We start from the raw sequence: 19,588 nt of genomic DNA, 5'->3' as shown, positions 1-19,588 counted from the left end.
AATTATATATATGTATATAATATATATATATATATATATTATATATACATGAGTATAAATCCTTTATACATGCATGTATATGTGTACATATATACATTTACACATACATACATACATGTGCATTCATGAATACAGGATTTATACAAGTCATGCCCTCAGAGGTTCTTAGTAAACCACTGTGCAAGTTCAAATGTGTGTGTATGTGTGGCTGTTTGTTTTGGGTTGTTGTTTGTTTTTACTGGTTGACTGGCTGGTCTGGATCACACATTGTGCTCTGTGGCACTTCTGTGTTTATGTTGCTGATTACAGTACTGTTTTCTGTTTATGTTTATGCTCCCAGGTTCTTCATTTCCCATGTTTCTTTTCTTTCATGTTTTAGAAATGTTGATATTGACAAAAGTAAACATTTTGTGCATTTTCTTTTGATTCTTTATTATATTTGAGGGAAATAAAAAAGTTCAAGTGATATAATAATACAGACTTTTTTAGGTCATTTATGTGTTGAAATGATAAATGGCAACAGAAAATCTGCTGTAAATGGTAACAGAAAATAATTTTGGATAAACACCATGACATCGTGGAATTTTTGATAAGACATCTAAGCATGAATGTACCCCAATTTCTAGAGCCCTATTAAAGACAAAAATACTAGTGTATGCGGTAAAGTAAATGTCCATAGAATGAATAAAATATTGTATTCCTTCGTTAAAAGGCTAATAATAGCTCCAGCACACCAGAGAAAACACACATGCCAGCTATCCTCCACTGGTCCTGCAAGCCATTCTCCATCATGTTCACTGTCTTCTGTACCCAGGAACTGATCCTACAATAGCAGCAACCAGGGTCCCCTTACATGTGGCTTCAGGTCAGCCAGTGGAAGAGGCACTAGTGGCAGTACAGAGTATGGACAAGAGAGGTCAGGGCAATTTATTTTATTGTATTTTATTTTTTTACAGGAGCAGCATACATGCTGGGCCACAGCCACATTGGCAGAGGCTGCTCTGTTCCTGTGCAGGCCAGGGGAATATGGTTGTTCTCTCTTATGGACATAGTTCTTGCTGAGCCCTGGTGATTTCCTCTCCTTCCTCCTTTGGGGCTCAGTGGTGAGAGCAGCCTCTAGGTTGCAAGCCCTGATGTATTTCATTATCCTCTCAAATTTCCTTTAACTGTCTCCATCTATACACAGTCCTTTAAATAAAATTTCTTTAGTTACCTTTTTGAATTTGCCAGTTGTTTCACGCTGCAACTTTCCGTCATAATAGTAACTTTTTAAACTTAGAACAGTGGTAGTCCACAGAGGTGGGTGCATTTTGGAAATCTGCTGTCATTGTGTTCTAACAGATTTACCCATTTCTGTTCTTGCCCAATTTCTATTTATTTTTAACCAAGCAATCAGTTTGATCCTTAAAAAGCATCAGATGATGCACTCTTCTGTTCAAAAACCTTTGAGAGCTCTCATCACTCCTTAAAGGTAGAACCTGACTTTTTTCAATGGCCCACACGGTCCTGTAAGTTCCAGCTTCGACTAAACTCAATCATGTATTCTCCAGTCAGTCTGTTTTTCCCTCATTCTTGACTCGTTACTGTGGTTACTCCATTACCTCCTCCAACTCTGCACAGAACCTGGCCTCAGGAAAGCCCATCCTGACCAATACATTTAATTCTGCAACTTGCCTTCCTCCTGATCTCCCTCCTCTCTCATAAAATCAGTTATGATGTTGACTGACTACTGTCCCCTTTCATCAAAGTTCCACAAACTCTCTTGCTATAAGGCAATGCAAAGCCCACTCTACTTAAATATGGGGGGAAAGATACTATATTAATATAAAAATATAAGCTTAACATTTACTGTGTATTATTTATTGAGCAGGCACTTGGCTGCACAATTTAAATACATGATGTGATTCAACTCCTTCACCATCTTCTCATTTCAGGTATAATTTCCCCCTTTTCAAATCAATAACATTTGGTAAGTGACCCAAGGCCACCTAAGTTAGTGACTGAGTCTTGCTTTTGCTACTGAATCACTGTGCAACACAGTGTATGTTTTTGACAAATAAGATGTTGCTGTCTGAAATCATACTGTTGGTTGACTCAGAGCTGACAATAGTAGCCTATTACTTGTGGACCACATAAATAATAAAGTAAACAGGTTCTCATGGAATGTGGATGAGTATCCACACTGGAGTGACTGAAATATTGGGAAAAAGTAAATCTTAAAGACCCCCTTCTTTGGTATTTAATGAGAATAGGTATTTCAAAATTCTAATAAATATTTCACTGTTATTGGATATTTAAGGATCAGCTATAAAACTACATCTTCTCTAAACATTCTTTAAAATACTGAAACTGTCTCATTAGGAAAAAAAAGTCCATTTATCCAGTCCCAAGTTGATTATATGCACTTCAGAATTATAGAAGATTTTGAATAAATATGTGATAAATTCTGAACTGTCCTCTATTTTTTCCCCTACTCTGACCATCATCCCAAGAATTATTTATTTTCTAGCATTCTGAGCCATAAAAACTTGGTAGTGATTATTGTAAAGCTTACTGTGATTGGCTAAGTAGCAGTCAAATATAATTCTGGGGGCTGGGGCTGTAACTCAGTGACTGAGTGCTTACCTATCACGTGTGAGGTACTGGTTTGGATCCTCAGCACCAAATAAAATAAAATAAAATAAACAAATAAAATAAAGGCATTCTGTCCACCTACAGCTACACAAAAATTTAAAAATATAATTCTGATATCACATGTATAGTTCAAAAATTTAAAACTCATAAACTATGCTAACATCATTTTCATTGAATATTTTGCTTTGTTTCCCTATCAGAAACCAGCTATGATAATTTTGAAAGCAAGTTATAAACTTAAAAATGATCACATTGAGAAAATATGATAGAGAATTAGAAAGAATATTAGCCTTGCTATCAGAAATCTTAGCAGCGGTCCAGGTGGTATAGTAAAATGCCATTAAACAAGGCAGGTCATTTAATCTTTCTTGACCTTGATTTCCTTATCTGAGGCATGGAATGGTTGCATCCATAAAGAGACCAAGTGGCTCTAAACATTTTGGGAAAATGCAAAGGTTATAGTTACATATAAATGCTTCCAAGAAATTGGCATTATTCTTTTTCTTCTTGACTTTTCAAAATTAGAAAACTTAAAAACATCTTTATTTAATTTTATTGCTGGGGTGGGGGGTCTAAAAAACCAAAGCCAAAAAGTAGTTTAAAATTCTAAACTTGCAAAGATCTCAGGGAATAGCTCCAAATTTTTAGAACATTCAAATCAAAGGGAGAATTTCAGATGATTGAATAAAATGCTGTAGTCAGAGCCCAGTACAAAATGAAAAGAGGATGTAACTCTTGTTTGAAAATGTTAAGAATTTTGGTTTGGGATTATGGCTCAGAGGTGGAGTGCTCACTAGCATGTGTGAGGCACTGGGTTCGATTCTCAGCACCACATAAAAATAAAAATAAAGGTAATGTGTCCACCAGTAACTAAAAAATAAATATTATAAACAAAGTTTTAAGAATTTCAAGACAATTAGGGTACAGCATTTAATCCAGCGCAGCACTCAGAGAGCAGGGCCAGGTCACAGGCACAGGAAGCTGGTCCTCTTGCCTTTAAGTGATACAGACATAATGGCTAAAACAACTTAATTTCTTTTCTTTTTTTTTTTTTACAACTTAATTTCTATCCCTAAACAAAGTGATGGTGGTTTCTGAAGTTAAGTCATCATAGTCAGAGGATATTGGAACTTTAATCCAAAATCTACTACATTTCCAAACTTATCACAGGAAAAGTCCAATAAAAAATAAAGTAATACATTTTTATTGGTTCTTTTTAATTATTAATGACAGGAGAATCCATTTTGATAAAATTATACATGCATAGATTATATCTTATTATAATTAGGACCCCATTCTTATGGATGTACACAATGGTGGGGTTCACTTAGGTATTTAGATATTTTCATAGACGTAAACATTTTTAATAAACTATTTTTGAATGGGCCTTCTTTTATTTGATTGAATGACTGGACTGAATCTTTTTTTTTTTTTTTGCCACTAACGATACCCTCATATTCTGAACAACTATTATCTAGCTTCAGAGCTCTAGCAAATTAAACAAAAACAAAACAAAACAAAAAAGAAACCCAGGATTCTAATGAAGTGACTACCACTGCTGGTATTTAAATTTTCTTAGGACTGTAGTCTTTCCCTGATCATTCCTTCTACAATTCCTCAGTGTCCAGGCTTATCATTCTCTGACCACTAGTGAGCACTTGGTCTTGTTTCCCTCAATTCCTACAAAAGTTAAAAAAAGGTCACTCTTAGCTACCCACCTGACTTCACCCTACCCACATTCCACCTTAAATACACCTGGATTCTCCTGTATTCTTCTCCATCTTGCTTAGATCCCATCTTCTTGCTTAGGTCCCATCCTTCTTCCCTTTGAGAAGTTTTACCACTTGTCTCCATTGTACCTATGTGTTCTCTTTTCCTTTTTTGAAGCATTTCTTCTCTGTACATAAATAATGTCAAGTGTTTTCATTTTAACTCCCTCCTTTGATCCTAGGTACAAGCATTATTTCTTTTTTCACAGTCCATTATTTTGAATAAAATATAGACTGTTTCTCTCCACTTCCTCCCTTCTTGTTTACTCTCAACCAGTCTTGCATCCACCTCTCATTCATTCAGCACATTTCCTAATTCCTGGTTCCTCAAATGGAGCTGTTTTTGCTTGCTGTGAAGCCCAGCATGAACTGTGGCAAACCCAGCATGAGGAAATGCTGGTCGACAAGATTCCAAATCACCCGTGAATTACTTCACGTAATTGAGGAATATGGGCATAAATTATATGATTCCAACAGGTGACTGCAATATTAAATTTTCTATTTTAAAAGGAAAACTCTTCAAACTGGGTCTTTGAAAAAGAAAAACAGTGTTATAATGTTTTTAAAGAGGTGGAGACACTCACTACACACAAAGGTCAGAGTGTCCTTGCTCTGCTGTAAATGTTTTAGCAGCTGTGGAAACTTTCAACAAAACCGACTTCCAGCAACTGAGAGCAATGTGCAAAAACTGGTGTTTTCATCGTGAAGTCTGAAGCACTTACGAAAGCCATGAAGATTCTTTGAACAACTCAGAGCAGTGTGGTTCCTTCTCTCAGCTCTGCCTGTAAACACTCATGTGGTTTTCATCCCCTGCCACACACCACTGTACCTCTTAAGAAATCACGTCTTGATTTTGAACTCTTTACATGACAGAGTGAAATACTGTGAGAAAATCCAGGAACGCAACACATCTCTTTTCTCTTAAAATATGAGAAAAACGATCCAATGTACATTTCCCTGGAACTTTGGGGGCTAAATCTCCTTCCACATGTAGGATTACCTAGACTGAGAGTGATCCAGCAGTATTGCATATACTTGCTTTTTCTCTAGCCGTGCAAAGTATTCCTCTTATTTGAGACATCAGAGGTGCTTTGCCTTAATATTCTACATTCACAAAACTTTGTAACTCAAACTCCAAATGATGGACTAGATAGCAAGAAAAATTCAGGTCTTAAGAACTGAAAGGTGGCCCAAAGGAGCTGTTTCTTTCCTTCTCCTGGGAAAGATAAAATCCCAATGGATATATTATCACTTAAGAATTTTGAGTACTTTTAGCTAGTACTCATGGCCTATATACAATAGAAAATATTTCATGGGATAAAGTACCCACTGTGAATATGTTGCATATAGTACTTGGTTTTATGAAATCTTTCAGAATTTATGGCATAGAACTTTCCTTCATGATATGTATAGTAATAATTCTGAGTCAACAGAAGCTCTACTACAGATATTATTCAATTTAACAAAAGAAACAGACATGTGTTTTTAAGGACAGAAATTTTAATATGCATATATTTTGTAAATAAGTTTTAAACCACCAATTTCATTCAAAATAGGTTTGAGAGTGCACTCGCTATGGCCAAGCATCCATTTATCTTGTGGATGCAGTTGTGGATTTAGCCTAGAGCTTTTGACCCCAAAGATCTGCACGTGTAATTAATAAAGCCTGTTTTCGCTGCAGAGTTGTTCTCAGTACTCAGATTTAAGCTGTTTTGCTAACTTACAATACAGTGTACTTTTTTGAAAAATAATTAATTACTTACTGAGGAGCTTATGTACAGTGAGGTTCAGACACTAATATTAGTTACTCAGAAAGCAAGTGAGCCTTGGGTATCATCCGTATATGGCACAAAATTAACTTCATTTGATTGATGACAATGTAATAAACAGTATATATTTTTCCTCTATACATGTGGGCAAACAAAATAATACATGCAGAGTTATTTCTCTTAAATATCTGGCAAGGCATATGATTGTTAGAAATTTTCTGAACTGGTTAAGACAAAATTTAGCCAAATGTTAAAGCATGAAATTTGTTGGTGTAGGCAAAGCAGATAATGTTCTGATGAAGCTTTAAAATCACCCCAGCACACAAACGTTGAAATCTTACCATTAGGTTTCATGCAGTCTGTTCCCTGCAGCGAGCATTAGCTTTAACCCTTCAGTGCTGTTGAATTTCATGTGTAGGGGGAGGGGAGAAGTTTTATTCAGAAATCAGCTTTTATTTAAGTGATGACTGTCATTTTATGTGAGAGAACTGCAGTTCTTCTTATGCATCTGGTCTCAGCACACCATATATCCATGTATTATAGAGCAAATCTTCAAACTTCTTCATAAAGTGATTCTACTGTTTTACTTATGTATCTTGATTTATGTGAACTGTGTTTTAAAAGGTTGTGTAAATTCAGGGTGTGTCACACTGATCTTTCTCTTCCTCCTGTGAACTGTTCTACCTCAGAATGAACTTCTCGATGGCAACTCTTTGCAATTATGTAATTTCAGCATCCCGTAGGGGTTCGCTTTCTAAATGCACTGCCCATGGGATGAGATGGCTATTTTATCTGACTTTGAGTGCTTTTTAAAGCAAGCCATCACTGAGAGGGTTAAGGTGTGTTACTGCAGCAGTTATCAGCAGACCAGCCATCTACCTTTGGTACTTACAGGAATTTTATGACTCTTGATCATATTATCAAATTCTTCATTAATTTTTTTGTATTTTTCTTCGGTGCGTGGGGTGAGTGCATAAGAGGAGTCAGGGTCGGGGCTTTCACAGCCTTTGTTTTCTTTCTTGTTCAATGCCTGCCAGGTTCAGAGAAATACCAAGAGTAAAAAAAATGAAGGGAGTTCCGAGTACTTACACACAATCTTTGCCTGCTGATCATTAGATCAATATCTTCGTTAATTTTCCTGTACTTGTCCTCAGACTCAGGGCTGTGACCTACTGAATCGTCTGCATCAGGATCTGGGCTGTCACAACCATTAAGGCCCTTCTTTCTCAACGTCTGAAATACATAATTTTTGGAAAGTTCAAACCTAGACAAAGGCTGTAAGAGACATTCAGGGATGTTACAAAAGTTCAAGCTATCCAGTGTTTCAGGTTATTACACATGCTACATTATGTTTAGAAAACCATAGGTAAAAAGCAGGATTCATTTCACTAGAGCGTTCATCATCTGTTTAAACAAAAATAACAAATATATTCTTTCCACAACTAAATTCAGTCAATGAACCAAGAGGGTTTCAGGACCAAAGTATGGTGATTTGGAATTCATATGGGTTTTAAGAACTAACAAGTGAAAAACAATTGCAGCAGAATATAATTAAGGTGGCAAACTGCAGCACTCTTTCTTCCCACAGAAAAATCAGAAGTCAGGATGTTGCACAACTATTTTCGAATCTGTGATGATGACAACAACAGAAATGTTGGAAACACCTCTAGCTTGACTCCAACAATGGTGTCCTGGCCCCTTCCCACATCTCTGACAGCAAAAGGGCATATGAGAACACGACTAATATGCTCACTGAGCACTGACTGAGAATGTTGAGACGCCATGCTCATTCGGAGAATTACTTTTGTTAGAAAGTATGTGTGAAAATCTCTATTGAAATTTACAATACTGAGAAATTATCTTCCTAAACATAGGCTGCGAGAAAAATCAAAACAGCTGAACTTAGGGCTTCATTACCCTGAGCTGAGTAAGGGATCCAAAGAATACTGCCAAGTAGGCAACCGAGTCACTAACTAGCAAACTAGCAAAAGTACCACCCGGTTTTAGCTGAATAGGAATCACCCTGATACTATCTTCCAACACAAGAAAGGAAAAAGTTGATGCCTTTTCTTAAAAGTTCCTTTCTTCCTCCTGTAGGTATGGTCTGGTCTCAGCTATCACAGAACGATAAATACTAATATAACATTGCAACAGTTCAAAAAAGTATGAGTCAGGAGGCCTGAGTTTTACCTTTTTTATTTTATTTTATTTTATTTTTTTAAAGCTGATGGTTGTCAGTTCAATTGCATTCAACCTGATTTACAGAAATGATGCTATATTTTTAGATACCATAACACATCTGATTAATCACATAGCTTGCCATGTTCATTTTTTTAAAGATTTCTTTTTTAGTTGTAAATGGACACAATATCTATTTCGTTTATTTATTTTTTCATGTGATGCTGAGGATCAAACCCAGTGCCTCACACATGCTAGGCAAGTGCTCTATCACTGAGCCACAACCCCAGCCCACCATGTTCATTACTAATAGACAAGCAACATTTCCTAATTTTCCTGGTATTATCAAGATCAGTTACAAAGCGATGCATACCTTTGTGTCTCCTGCTAATGGAAAGTTCAGTAGAGCTCATCTTTATTAAAGATAGAATTCACATAAAAATCAAGCAAAAGTTGCAACATTAAGCTAAAGAATTAAAAGCTGAGATAACACTCCATTTTTAATTCATGCAATTGGGGAAAATAAATACAACAACATGAGTTTAAAAGAGAGTGTCAGTTTGAAAATTTTAATTCTTTGGCTCTTATCAATGTGTAACAAATGTAGTATTACTTAAAATGAATTTCTGAGGCACTGAAGATTTTAACTTAAAATCAAACTAAGCTACCATTGCAATACATTTAGGGTACATTACTACTCTGTAAATATTTATTAATGTTACAGTGGTATAATATAACAAATAAACATATGGTTACAGCTTATTATGTGGTAAAATGTTTGAATATTAAAATGAATATTTTGACACAAGATGATAAAATATACATTTACAATCTTGGGGAATTTATAATTGGTGGGGCCACCTGTCCCCCTATTAAAGATCTACAGCCATCATTTTTGGCCCAGAATAAGTACTTGTAGAGAGTTTTATAATAGTACTCCAAAGGACATCATAAGACATTAATAATTTCATCCACTGACTTAAATTCCTAGGCTTTAAACTCATTTTGTTAGCATTAGGCTCAACCATAAGAGCATTTCTCTGGGTAATAACAATTTGTCATCTCATGATGTGTTTCTGTTTTGATATCTGCAAATGTTTACACTTATTTAAAAAAGTGCATCATATTGCACATTTTCATAAGAAATCACTTGTGTAGAGAAAAATAGGTAAGATCAAGAGAAAACCTGATATTTTTCAAAACATTAATGTTTCTATAAGGCATGTTAAAATATCTTCATATAAACCTTTGATTTAAAGTCTTATGTAATGCGAATTCATAGTCTTAGTAGACAGTAGATTTTCCAATGTGCACCCATGTCTTTAACCCAATAAGTCTTATTGTAAAAATTCTAGTTGTTTTGCTATGCAGACTCCTGACAACAGAACGCAAGGGTTAGGAGAGGCCTATCAACTGTCATTACAATCCATCTGGCACATGCATGTGTGCTAAATATTCTTACAAAGCTTTGGGGGGATAGATATTGTGTTTGGTTTATAAAAATTCAAATATCAACTACACTTTGTTGAATAATCTCCACAAATATTAACTCATTATCTCTCAAGCCTTTCACGACGAGTTTACAGAAATCTTACACCAGCCAGTGCAGCTAAATATGAGGATCCAAGCATCAGCTATTGCCTGTGACCATGTGGAGACTGCCCTTCCCCATCCAAACTTTCCTAAGCTTGTGAAATGAGAGATGCAGACTAGATTTCTCCAATTCATATTCAATTACAGTAGCAGACTGAATACTGGGATAAATGAGGTAGAAATTTAAAAAAAAAACTTGCTCTGGGAAAATTTGAAGTATGAGAATATGGCTAAAATATTGATACTTCTTGCACATCAAATTTTAGTCAAGTGGGAATGTCTATTGTTCAATGAAATGCTTAGCTCCCTGATTAAAAAAACAATTAGATCAACATCTCACTTTGTACCTGAAGAATTATATGAATTGTTAAGCAAACAAAGCAGGTGGTGTGGAGTCACAAAGGAAACGGCAGTGATGGGGAGGGGGAACAATGACTCACTTTCTACCAATAAATTCTTTTATCTGATTATATTATCTTGCAATGCATACTGCCAGTATTTAAGTAATGATTCAAGTTAAATCGTGTTACTTGAAACAGGGCTTTTTGAGACATATAAACGCAAAATTCAAGAGCAAATTAATACTGAGTTCCAAATTCCCATAATCACATCACCAGAACATTTAAAAAATTGTTCAAAAATATTATCCTCAGCTGAGTGCTTGTATAACACATTTCTGCCAAGAACAAATGATTATGGTGGAATTATAAAGCTCTGAAAATGGAAGTGATGGCACAAACTTGAATACCATAGTGTGAATTTGGAGCTATAAGAGCAGTTTTATCTTTATTATATTAAAAATCTACAGCTGTTTAATGACGACTAAGGAATTACTGTTAGATTCAGCCAAGTCTCTCTATTCACAGTAATGAATAGTCAATATGAACTAAAGAGCTTACTAAATGGATAAATAAGCATTATTCCTTCAAGTCTTGTTCTATCAAAATAAAAATCTCTGACACAGGCCTTTGAAAGCTTCTCTGATCTTTTCCAAGTGTGAATGGCCAGGCAATGTATGTACTTAATTGCTATTCTTATAGGTGCTACACATCCTCCAGATATATAATAAACATCTCTCAGCTGACTACATTTTGAAAAGGTTGATTCTGTATGTCACGAAAAAGCAAGTGAAACCACCAGGTTCTCTTACTAGGCATCTAAAGGAACTCTTCCTCCAGAGAACTCTGTACACCTGGAATGAGCTGGTGTACCGGAGCTAGCCTGCCACCTGAGAATGACACTTTTGGGGTACATCAATTGACTGCTGAGGCTTCTTGGGTATATTCGCAAAGTAGCGATTGTCATACAGTGAGCTGAGAACAGCCGCTCTTAGAGAAGTAATTAGATTGACAGAAGGTGACACACTCCAAACAATAAATGGGAGAAGGAGTCCAGATAGGTAATCCAAAAACCACGTGGAATCTCTCCTCCCAGACATGAGCACATATGGACCCGTGTTATTACATTTGTTCATCAGAAAAAAAACTTAAAATATGTATAAAATGATGATGATAGGTGACAGGTGCTTCAAAAATTCTAATGAAATATATGTAAGGGAACAGATTCTATTTCGTTACTGCAAGGAATATAAATGAAAAAGAATGCCACATGGAGCTCTCATTTCTTGTCTCAGGCATTATGTTATCAACTAGAAAATCCTTTTCTACAATGTGGTGGTTTCATTCTTAATTTATTTTTTAATTATTATTTTTTTTCTCTTTAAAATTATGCCTTGTTAGCAAAAAGAAACATCTAGATTACTGACCTTTTTCAGTTACGAGGATGCTATATATTGTATCAATACTATTTAAGTAAAATTTGGCTTTTTGTTAGAGAATCATCATCACAGAAAAAGCTTCTGACTAGTCAATTTCTTTTCATGTCTGCAGTCTCAGTCCTCTAGAATATATATTTTCATCATCTTTTTTTCTATGCCTTCCCATTATACAGTTAAAATTTGAAGTCCTTTTGTGAAAAACCCCAAATTACTCTTATTAACCTTTGTTAAAAATCCAAATAACCTCCCTTTCTTCATAGCTAGTTAGTCTGACTTTAGAGGTTTGATGTGTTAAGAGCACGTGAAAGAATTATTACTATTAGTTGCATGAATGCCATGTTCACACAAAAGCCAAGGGAAAAGATATTGACTTAGAAAAAGTAGTTTCCTTTCCTCTGATTTTAAACTTTTTTTTTTTTTTTTTTTGGTCTTTCATAGCTCTATAATAGTTAAGTGTCTATGGGTAATGAGCTAAACAGTCTTTAGAAAGTAGTAAATTCATGTAGGAATAGAAGTGTAGATGAACTGGATGCTAGCCATGAACAAAGTTTCTGAGAATGGCTGTTAAACATCACATGGCTCACAGATATGCCCATTATCACAAAGACGCTTCAGACTCTCCAGCATCAGGGGAGTGGCCACCTTAAGGGTGGTGCTCTGTGACTTACTTCTTCTAACATGTATATAGCAATTACCAAATAGCAACTATATGCCAGATACAGTTTTGTATCTGAAAGAAGGCAATATAATTTTAAAATAAAAGCTCCAAACTATCCTATAATAGTGTACTTAAAATTTTTTTCTTGTGTGTGTGTGTGTGTGTGTGTGTGTGTGTGTGTGTGTGTGCTTTCTAGCATAGATCACATAGGCAAGGGGAGATCTAGGTACCAAGAAATTTCTCCACACATTTCAATAATCAACACTGCAACAATTGTCTGACTTTATCTTTCTATACCATGGTTCTTTGTTTTTATTCTAGAAATAAAAATGTATATTAAAATGACACAAAGCTAGTGCAATTGCTAGGTAGATTTTTATCAGAAAAGCAAATCATAGTCAATACAGAATATGAGGAAATTAACTTGTACCAACAGGTATTCATTTGTTTTGAAAAAATTTTAACAAGTTGAAAATATACAACCTTACAACACATTTTTTTCTCTCTAGATTCCAGGCATTTACTTCTACTGGGAAGAGAGGGGAGAATTGGAGATTTTTATTGTTTTTGTTTTTATGTCATACCTCAAAAGATAATCTTGACATTGGACTTGAATTTTTTCACTGAATTATTTTTCGTCTTTCAATACAGAATATAAAATATACTAATTAAAGATTTGAAAGACTATTAATGTTCTAAACATAAGGATATATCCACCACCTGTCTCCTAATGGCCACAGATTATTTCATATAAACATTCACATGGTGACAGTTTGTAGATGTATCAGGATTTCAGTGTGGATGAGATCACCAGGAATCACCTGGTCTTTCCTCATACCTCCCAGGAGGTGAGAAGTAATGTCCATAGCAACTTGCCTTTCACACTGAGGTCCTTTCTCCACCTGGGTTCTCCTTCCATCTCCTCTCTATAGACTTCTCATCACCCAGGCTGAATTAATTTCTCCCCACATTGATGCATTCATTTTATTCTATACATTTTTCTATTATATCCTAAATCACACAACAGTGATCATGCATTTGGTTTTACTTCCTTTGCTACCCTGAGAGATCCTTAACAAAGTCATCTAATTTATTCACTTTGGAGGTTCAGTATAGACAGTCTGACATACTGTAGGTGTTCCATAAATGCTAGCTGAATGAACAGAACACACATTTCCACAGTATTAATGTATGCAGAGGTTTCTGGCTGGTTGGAGGCAGGGATGGTAGTGGGACCAGACCCCTTGAAACATATTTGCTAATCACTAATATGTGTCAGGGATTGTTTGTGGTCCTCTGGATGTAAAGATACTTTTTCTAAATTTGTGATCAAGATTATTTGCTTACATGTTTTTATTCCCATCATCCTGAGCTCCTGGAGTGTAGGGATTGTTGACTAGTCATCAATCCCTAGGAGATTAATAAATGTTTGCAGACTTAATGACAGACTTAGTGGATGGATGAAGAGAACAGAAAAGGATCTTCAAATATTAGAAAGAGAAAGAGTAGTCTCAGGGAGTATTTTTGCAACTATAATATGTTTTTGTGATCTTATATTACTCTTTATTATGTTAAAATTCAATATTTTGCTTTTTAAGTAACTGTTGCAAATTTACCATGTTTTGAAATACACAGTTGTTAAGTCTGAAAGCAATACAGTATAGGCATAATTTGTACTATGTATGAAACGGATTATGACAAGAGCTTCATATCACTGAATGTTTAGAAACTGGGATACTGGTTTAAACATGGAATCTTGAAAAAAGCATATTGAAGAAATCATTGAAGGAAGTTATAAGTATATCTGTGATTTAAAGGGTAGCAGGAAAGAGGGCACAAAATTTAGCATGGAAGCAGAAAAGAAGGGAGTAGTGTTTTCAGCAGAATGTAAATGTTAGGAAAAAAAACAAAAGCTCTGTAGGAAAGAGCATGGGGAAGTTTTTGTGAACGTGAGTCAGATACTATAATTTGAAATAAGCATGTTTTAAAATTCTTGGGCAAAGTTCATTCCCCCCCCCCCCCCCCAATCCTTAGATGCTGGTCTACTGCTCTACTATTCTGCAAGGCTCTGACATTGGTTTTGTTCTGGGCCAACCTCAGCCTGGGGGAATTCATGGAAAATCAGGGTGATTCTAGGGCCAATTGGATGATTCAGACTTCCTCAGGATAGGTCAGCATTTGGAGTTTTTAAGGATTCTTCCACCACAGCTCTCCTGGAACCTGGACAAGGCATGCATCATGAGGCCAGATTAGAACAGGACTAAGCTGGGAAATCTGGCACATTCCAGCCATGAAACACTCCCTGATATCCTGCAACCAGGAGAGATCCTAAGTCAAATACTAAGCAGGAATGGATGCTGTTGGTTTGTAAAAAAGGAAGGAAAATAAAAGACAGAACTATAAATTTAAAAAAGGTTGAGAACAAGAGAAAAGTAACAAAAATCTAAATGCAGGTTTTACGAAAGTATATAATGTGAATGTAACTTCACATGCCAACCTTTTTAGATTGTGGCATTTTACTTGCAAATGGGACAGGCTGAATCTAGTCACTGATGCTTTAAAAATAATTTATTGGAGCATCTTTTACAAACTATTACCAACTTATTTTAACAACAATAAAAAAAGGTGCATGTTATCTTGGTTCATCAGATTAAGTTCAAATAATTTTTGGAATGGAATGGAACTCATGGCAGAGCACTTGCTTATGCACAAGACTCTACGTTTGATCTTCAGTATTGCAAGGAAACAAAAACCAAAACATGATTCCATGATTTGGAATCTTATCTAGTTATAAATGCCTTGTTATTCATAAGTTGAGTCAACACATGATTAGTCATTTGAAATGAAAGTAGCCTACAGCCTACACCTTTTTATTATCATCAGCTCAGGGCTTTCAGATGTATCCTTGTTTTTACAGGATTTCCCATATCTCTACTACAACACCATTTCTTGATTGATTTTCTTGATTCCACCTATCTCTGTTCCCTTTTCAGCAAAGGTTACAATTTGGCTGCTCAAGCCAGAAGCTCAGAAATCACTCTCAATCTCATCATCTCTTGACTCAACTATCATTACTTTTGCTATTTTGTTTCCTATTTTTGGTTTGTTTTCTGACCTTACCTTCCAGTCAATCTCCTTCATACTTCCAACAGGGCTTAATTATAATGTAAATCTAATCCTATCAGTATTCTGATATTCTTAAAATCCACGGTGGCTCCCAAGAGCCACACCCAAGAGCTTGCACACAAACTTTCCACCTGTTCTTCCCACCTCAATTCCTCTCTTCTCCAGCATGTGGTGTTCTGGCTAAGGGGGATTTTTGAGCATTTTACATGTCAGGTACGAACTTCAAAACACTCTCTTGGTATGTTATTTGTTCCTGTTTGGAATATTCCTGTTTACTTCCCCTCTCAGATGCACAGACCTGAGTCATACTGGAATACCTATTCCCTCATGTCATCACTTGCTCAGCAAGGTTTTTCCTAGCACTCATAGGCATTCAGGGATTCCTTTCTCTGTACCCTTGTAGTCCTTGATTTTTTTTTTTTTTGTGTGTGTGTATATGTGTGCTTTCTATATGGGGTATATTATATTGCCATTTATGTTTTTACATGTCTATCAGCATCAGATGTCAAGTTCTATAAAAAATGGCATCTCTGGTCCCTAACAAAATACTTGGTTAACATGAAGGTTCAGTATAGGTTCTAGTTAACTATTCATTGGATAAATGAATAATCTATCAAACTTGATAGTCATATTTTCTAACAGTGACAGATTAATTGAAATGAGCTGTATGGTCTCCCTAGGTAGCAGTGCTATTTATTTGTTTTAATAAGATTATTACATCAACAAGTTAGGCGTTCAAGTTCTGGTAGGTTAAAGCAATCTCTGTAAAGACTTCATGATTACTGCACAGGATATCCCTGTGAGAGCCAAAGAAACAATGGAGATAACACATACACAGTGCATGAGGAACAAATGATTAGATTTATTTGCACTTAGATTTTTTTCCTGCTCATGGTTCTGAAGTTTTTGTGGTTGCTGGTGCTTTAAGTTACTGCCATGAGGACATGAACATTTTGAGAACCAAAATTATTTCAAGAGACGTCTCTGTGCATCCTCTATTTCTAGGATTCAATTAGAAACAAGGACATTACCACTGATGGACTTGAGGAATTTCTGTTGGTTGGGATTTCTAGTTTATTCTCAGCTTATCAGAAAAGGAGAATATACATCGAGCTTTCAATAGATGTGCAAAATAAAAACTGGGAGCTGGCAAATGATTGTCAATTTTTATGATACCTGAGGAGATTCACAAATCCTCATTTAGCAAAGGACTCCCAGGATTTAATTTAAATTGGGTTTCTGCCTAACATGCTTCTTCTACCCTGGGACTCTGAAGGTTCAAGAGAACTAGCGTTCTAACCAGCTAGAGCCTGACCCATCTGGGTAGCCTGAGTAGGGAAACTCTCTCTTTGCCCTTCATTCACAGTATTATATTTTTCATTTCCTAAGTCACAGGACCAACATGTACCAATAACAAATTTCATTCTGGGACAGAGGTGAAAATATTCACTAAGTTCTTTTCTATCCCTCAATTTTTTTTTGGTGGGGTCAGGTAACAGGGATTGAGCTCAGGGGCAATGGAACACTGATCATTCCCAGCCCTATTTTGTATTCTTTATTTAGAGACAAGGCCTCATTGAGTTGCTTAGTGCCTCGTTTTTACTGAGACTGGCTTTGAACTTTCATTTCTCCTGCTTCAACCTCCTGAGCCAGTGGGATTACAGATGTGTGCCACTGTGCCCGGCTATCTATTCCTCAATTTTTTAAATGGCAGGTGGAGAGATTCTGAAGAGCCAATTCTGGATGGTATCCTCAACTTCTTCCTCCATGACCTGAGGTTTGAATCTTCTTTTAAAAATTTATCACTCTTCCTAATAAACCAGTCTGCTCTCCAATGAGTGGCTTTTAGCCCTCTTCATTAAAATTTTTGTTTTGGTTATTCCAAGGTGACTTGCAATGAGATCTGTTCCATCTTCCCAGTTAGCTCCCGGGAAGACTCTCCTGAACCCAAATTCTGAGGGCTGTGCCTAAGCCTGTTACATGACATCCCAGAGACTGTATTGACAACTGTGTTAGCAGGGACAGCTCAATACTCACTTGCTATGATGTGTTAGAGAAAAACATGGTCTCAGGAGTGCTGAGCATTACTGAGATGATGTGAGGACAATATGTAACTCAGTCACTGTGGCTGCCAGAGGAGGAAGTCTCAGTGTCAGAGAAAACCTCCACAAGAAGAGAGACTTTATCTTTTTTACCTCTATATCCACAGCAACTTTAATGTGCCCAGCACAAGGGTGCTTCTCAAAAAATAAAATAATAATGAAACTCAGGACTAAGAGAACCAGAGGTTCTTATTTAAAGTGGAATTACAGCGGGATCTGAAAATAGAAGCTACCAGTTTTGTACTCGGGATAAATGTTTCATTTACCCCTAGCAACACCCACTGCAGAACCCCACCATCCACTATTCTCACTGGTGAATTTAAATTATAAAAGGAAAGAATTGTGTGGACCAGAGTTAATGGAATTAATATGTCCCTTTTATTCCTCTACAGAACTTTATAATTACCATTTATTTCATATCATTGCTGCCTGTATTATTGTTTTTATCTCATTTTCTAGATGATAAGATTCTTGCAGACATGAAGTCTCTTGAGGGCTTTCTATCCTTGGCAACTAACACAGTATCTGGCAGTTGAATGTTGTGACAAATCAGTTAACTCCTTTGGACAGGTGTCCTACGGGAGAATACTGCTAACGACGGCCTGGTGACAGACAATAAGGAGGCTCAGACAGACAAAAGCTTGTGGCCACCATGAATGCTGAATTTCCTCTCTTTCCTTTAGCCTAAGTAATATTAATTCTGTCAAAGGCCGGCAGTCTTGGTCTCTCCAGCCTCACTTGTCCTGGTTGTCTCTTTCAACATAAAATTTCTCCTGGGACTTGGTTAATGCAGCATTAATGTTTTCATTTACTGGTTGATGCAATGGCAAACTTCCTGCTTAGTAGTAGACAGTGTCCAATATACAATGAGTGGCTGGGGCTAGACCAGTTAAACCAGTAGACAAGATGCAGTGGAGTTTCATCAAATCTGATCCACACACAGGAAACTCTGGTGAACAAGGCCAGAAAGCTGCCAGACATCAGGGATGGAGGCAGGGGGAAGCCTCCTTGAAGGTTGAAAGAGTTGGTTAGAAGGTAAAGGTTGTCAGGTTTAGATGATGTCAGCTGGAACAAACCTCTACCTATCCACATTCACACAGGTGCTGAGAAAGCCCCACAGACTCAATCTCCAAAATGCACAGCAGTAAATTTCAATGCCCCTCATTTCTTTTTTGCAAATAAGTTTATACTGGTTCCTACTTATTACCTCACTCATCATGCTATGAACTACAGTATTTATGGTACTTAAACTTGCAGGAAGGACAAAGTCTAGTCTACTTGTCTTCCATAGGTGTTGCCTCACTGCCACAAAACTGGCATGTGAACTGATAACAGGTGTTGGGTTTTATGTTTAACTTCCTTGGGTAGATGTCCAGTGGACAAAATGTGGATGGTACTCTTTCAACGAGCTTCAAGTAAATAAAAAGTTTGCTTAAAAACAAACATGCCTCAACTCTGTCTCAGCCTTTTCCCTAAAACTTCTGCTATATTTGCATCATTCCAATTGCTTTCATTATTTAAACTCACCCTTCCTGTATTTTTATTATAGTTCTTCACAGTCACATCGTGACATAGTTTCTGCCTCAATCTCCACACAGGACTCAGAGCCTATGCCTTTTATCTGAGTCTCCCTAAACGTGGGAGACTACTGGGCCTTTCGACTTTCATATATTAGTGCAGACTTTGAGTTCATTAATCAAAGGACCACTATTTGCTTTCTTAACAATATAATTATTTCCAGCTGGTACCAGAAAAATAACCAGAGTATTTCTAGGAGTGACATCAAAAGTGCCAGTAGCATTTCAGAGTTAGGACCCTCAGGTTAACTTTCCACAGGGACTTGCCCTCTAGTTTCCTGGCTCATTTGTTATCAGGGATTGGATCTCCTGGACTTATTCTGTAGTTCCTGCTACTTTATAGTATTAATGTGAAGGGTCCTTTCTTATTAGTGTAGGAAATTATGAACTGAATATAATGATTAA

The 19,588-nt window shown here is 36.4% G+C and overlaps 1 protein-coding gene across 22 annotated transcripts in view; it reads right to left on the bottom strand.

Annotated features, from left to right (window-relative positions):
* Window positions 1-19,588, bottom strand: part of Mef2c (myocyte enhancer factor 2C) — a 164,255-nt gene that overhangs the window by 34,660 nt on the left and 110,007 nt on the right. For 14 of the 22 annotated variants that reach the window (XM_076857040.2, XM_076857039.2, XM_076857042.2 and 11 more), the window contains 2 exons: window positions 7,346-7,405; window positions 7,065-7,202 (listed from right to left, as the gene is read on the bottom strand). In XM_076857040.2, coding sequence (XP_076713155.1) covers window positions 7,065-7,202; window positions 7,346-7,405 — 198 coding nt within the window. Of the gene's footprint in view, window positions 1-7,064; window positions 7,203-7,261; window positions 7,406-19,588 lie in introns of all 22 variants that reach the window. The other 8 variants (XM_076857041.2, XM_076857046.2, XM_076857044.2 and 5 more) reach the window with 3 other exon arrangements.

This window comes from Callospermophilus lateralis, chromosome 5 (genome assembly GCF_048772815.1).
Source record: "Callospermophilus lateralis isolate mCalLat2 chromosome 5, mCalLat2.hap1, whole genome shotgun sequence".
Lineage (NCBI taxonomy): Eukaryota > Metazoa > Chordata > Mammalia > Rodentia > Sciuridae > Callospermophilus > Callospermophilus lateralis.
The sequence above is the reverse complement of the archived record's forward strand: the minus strand, read 5'-3'. Positions and strand labels throughout refer to the sequence as shown.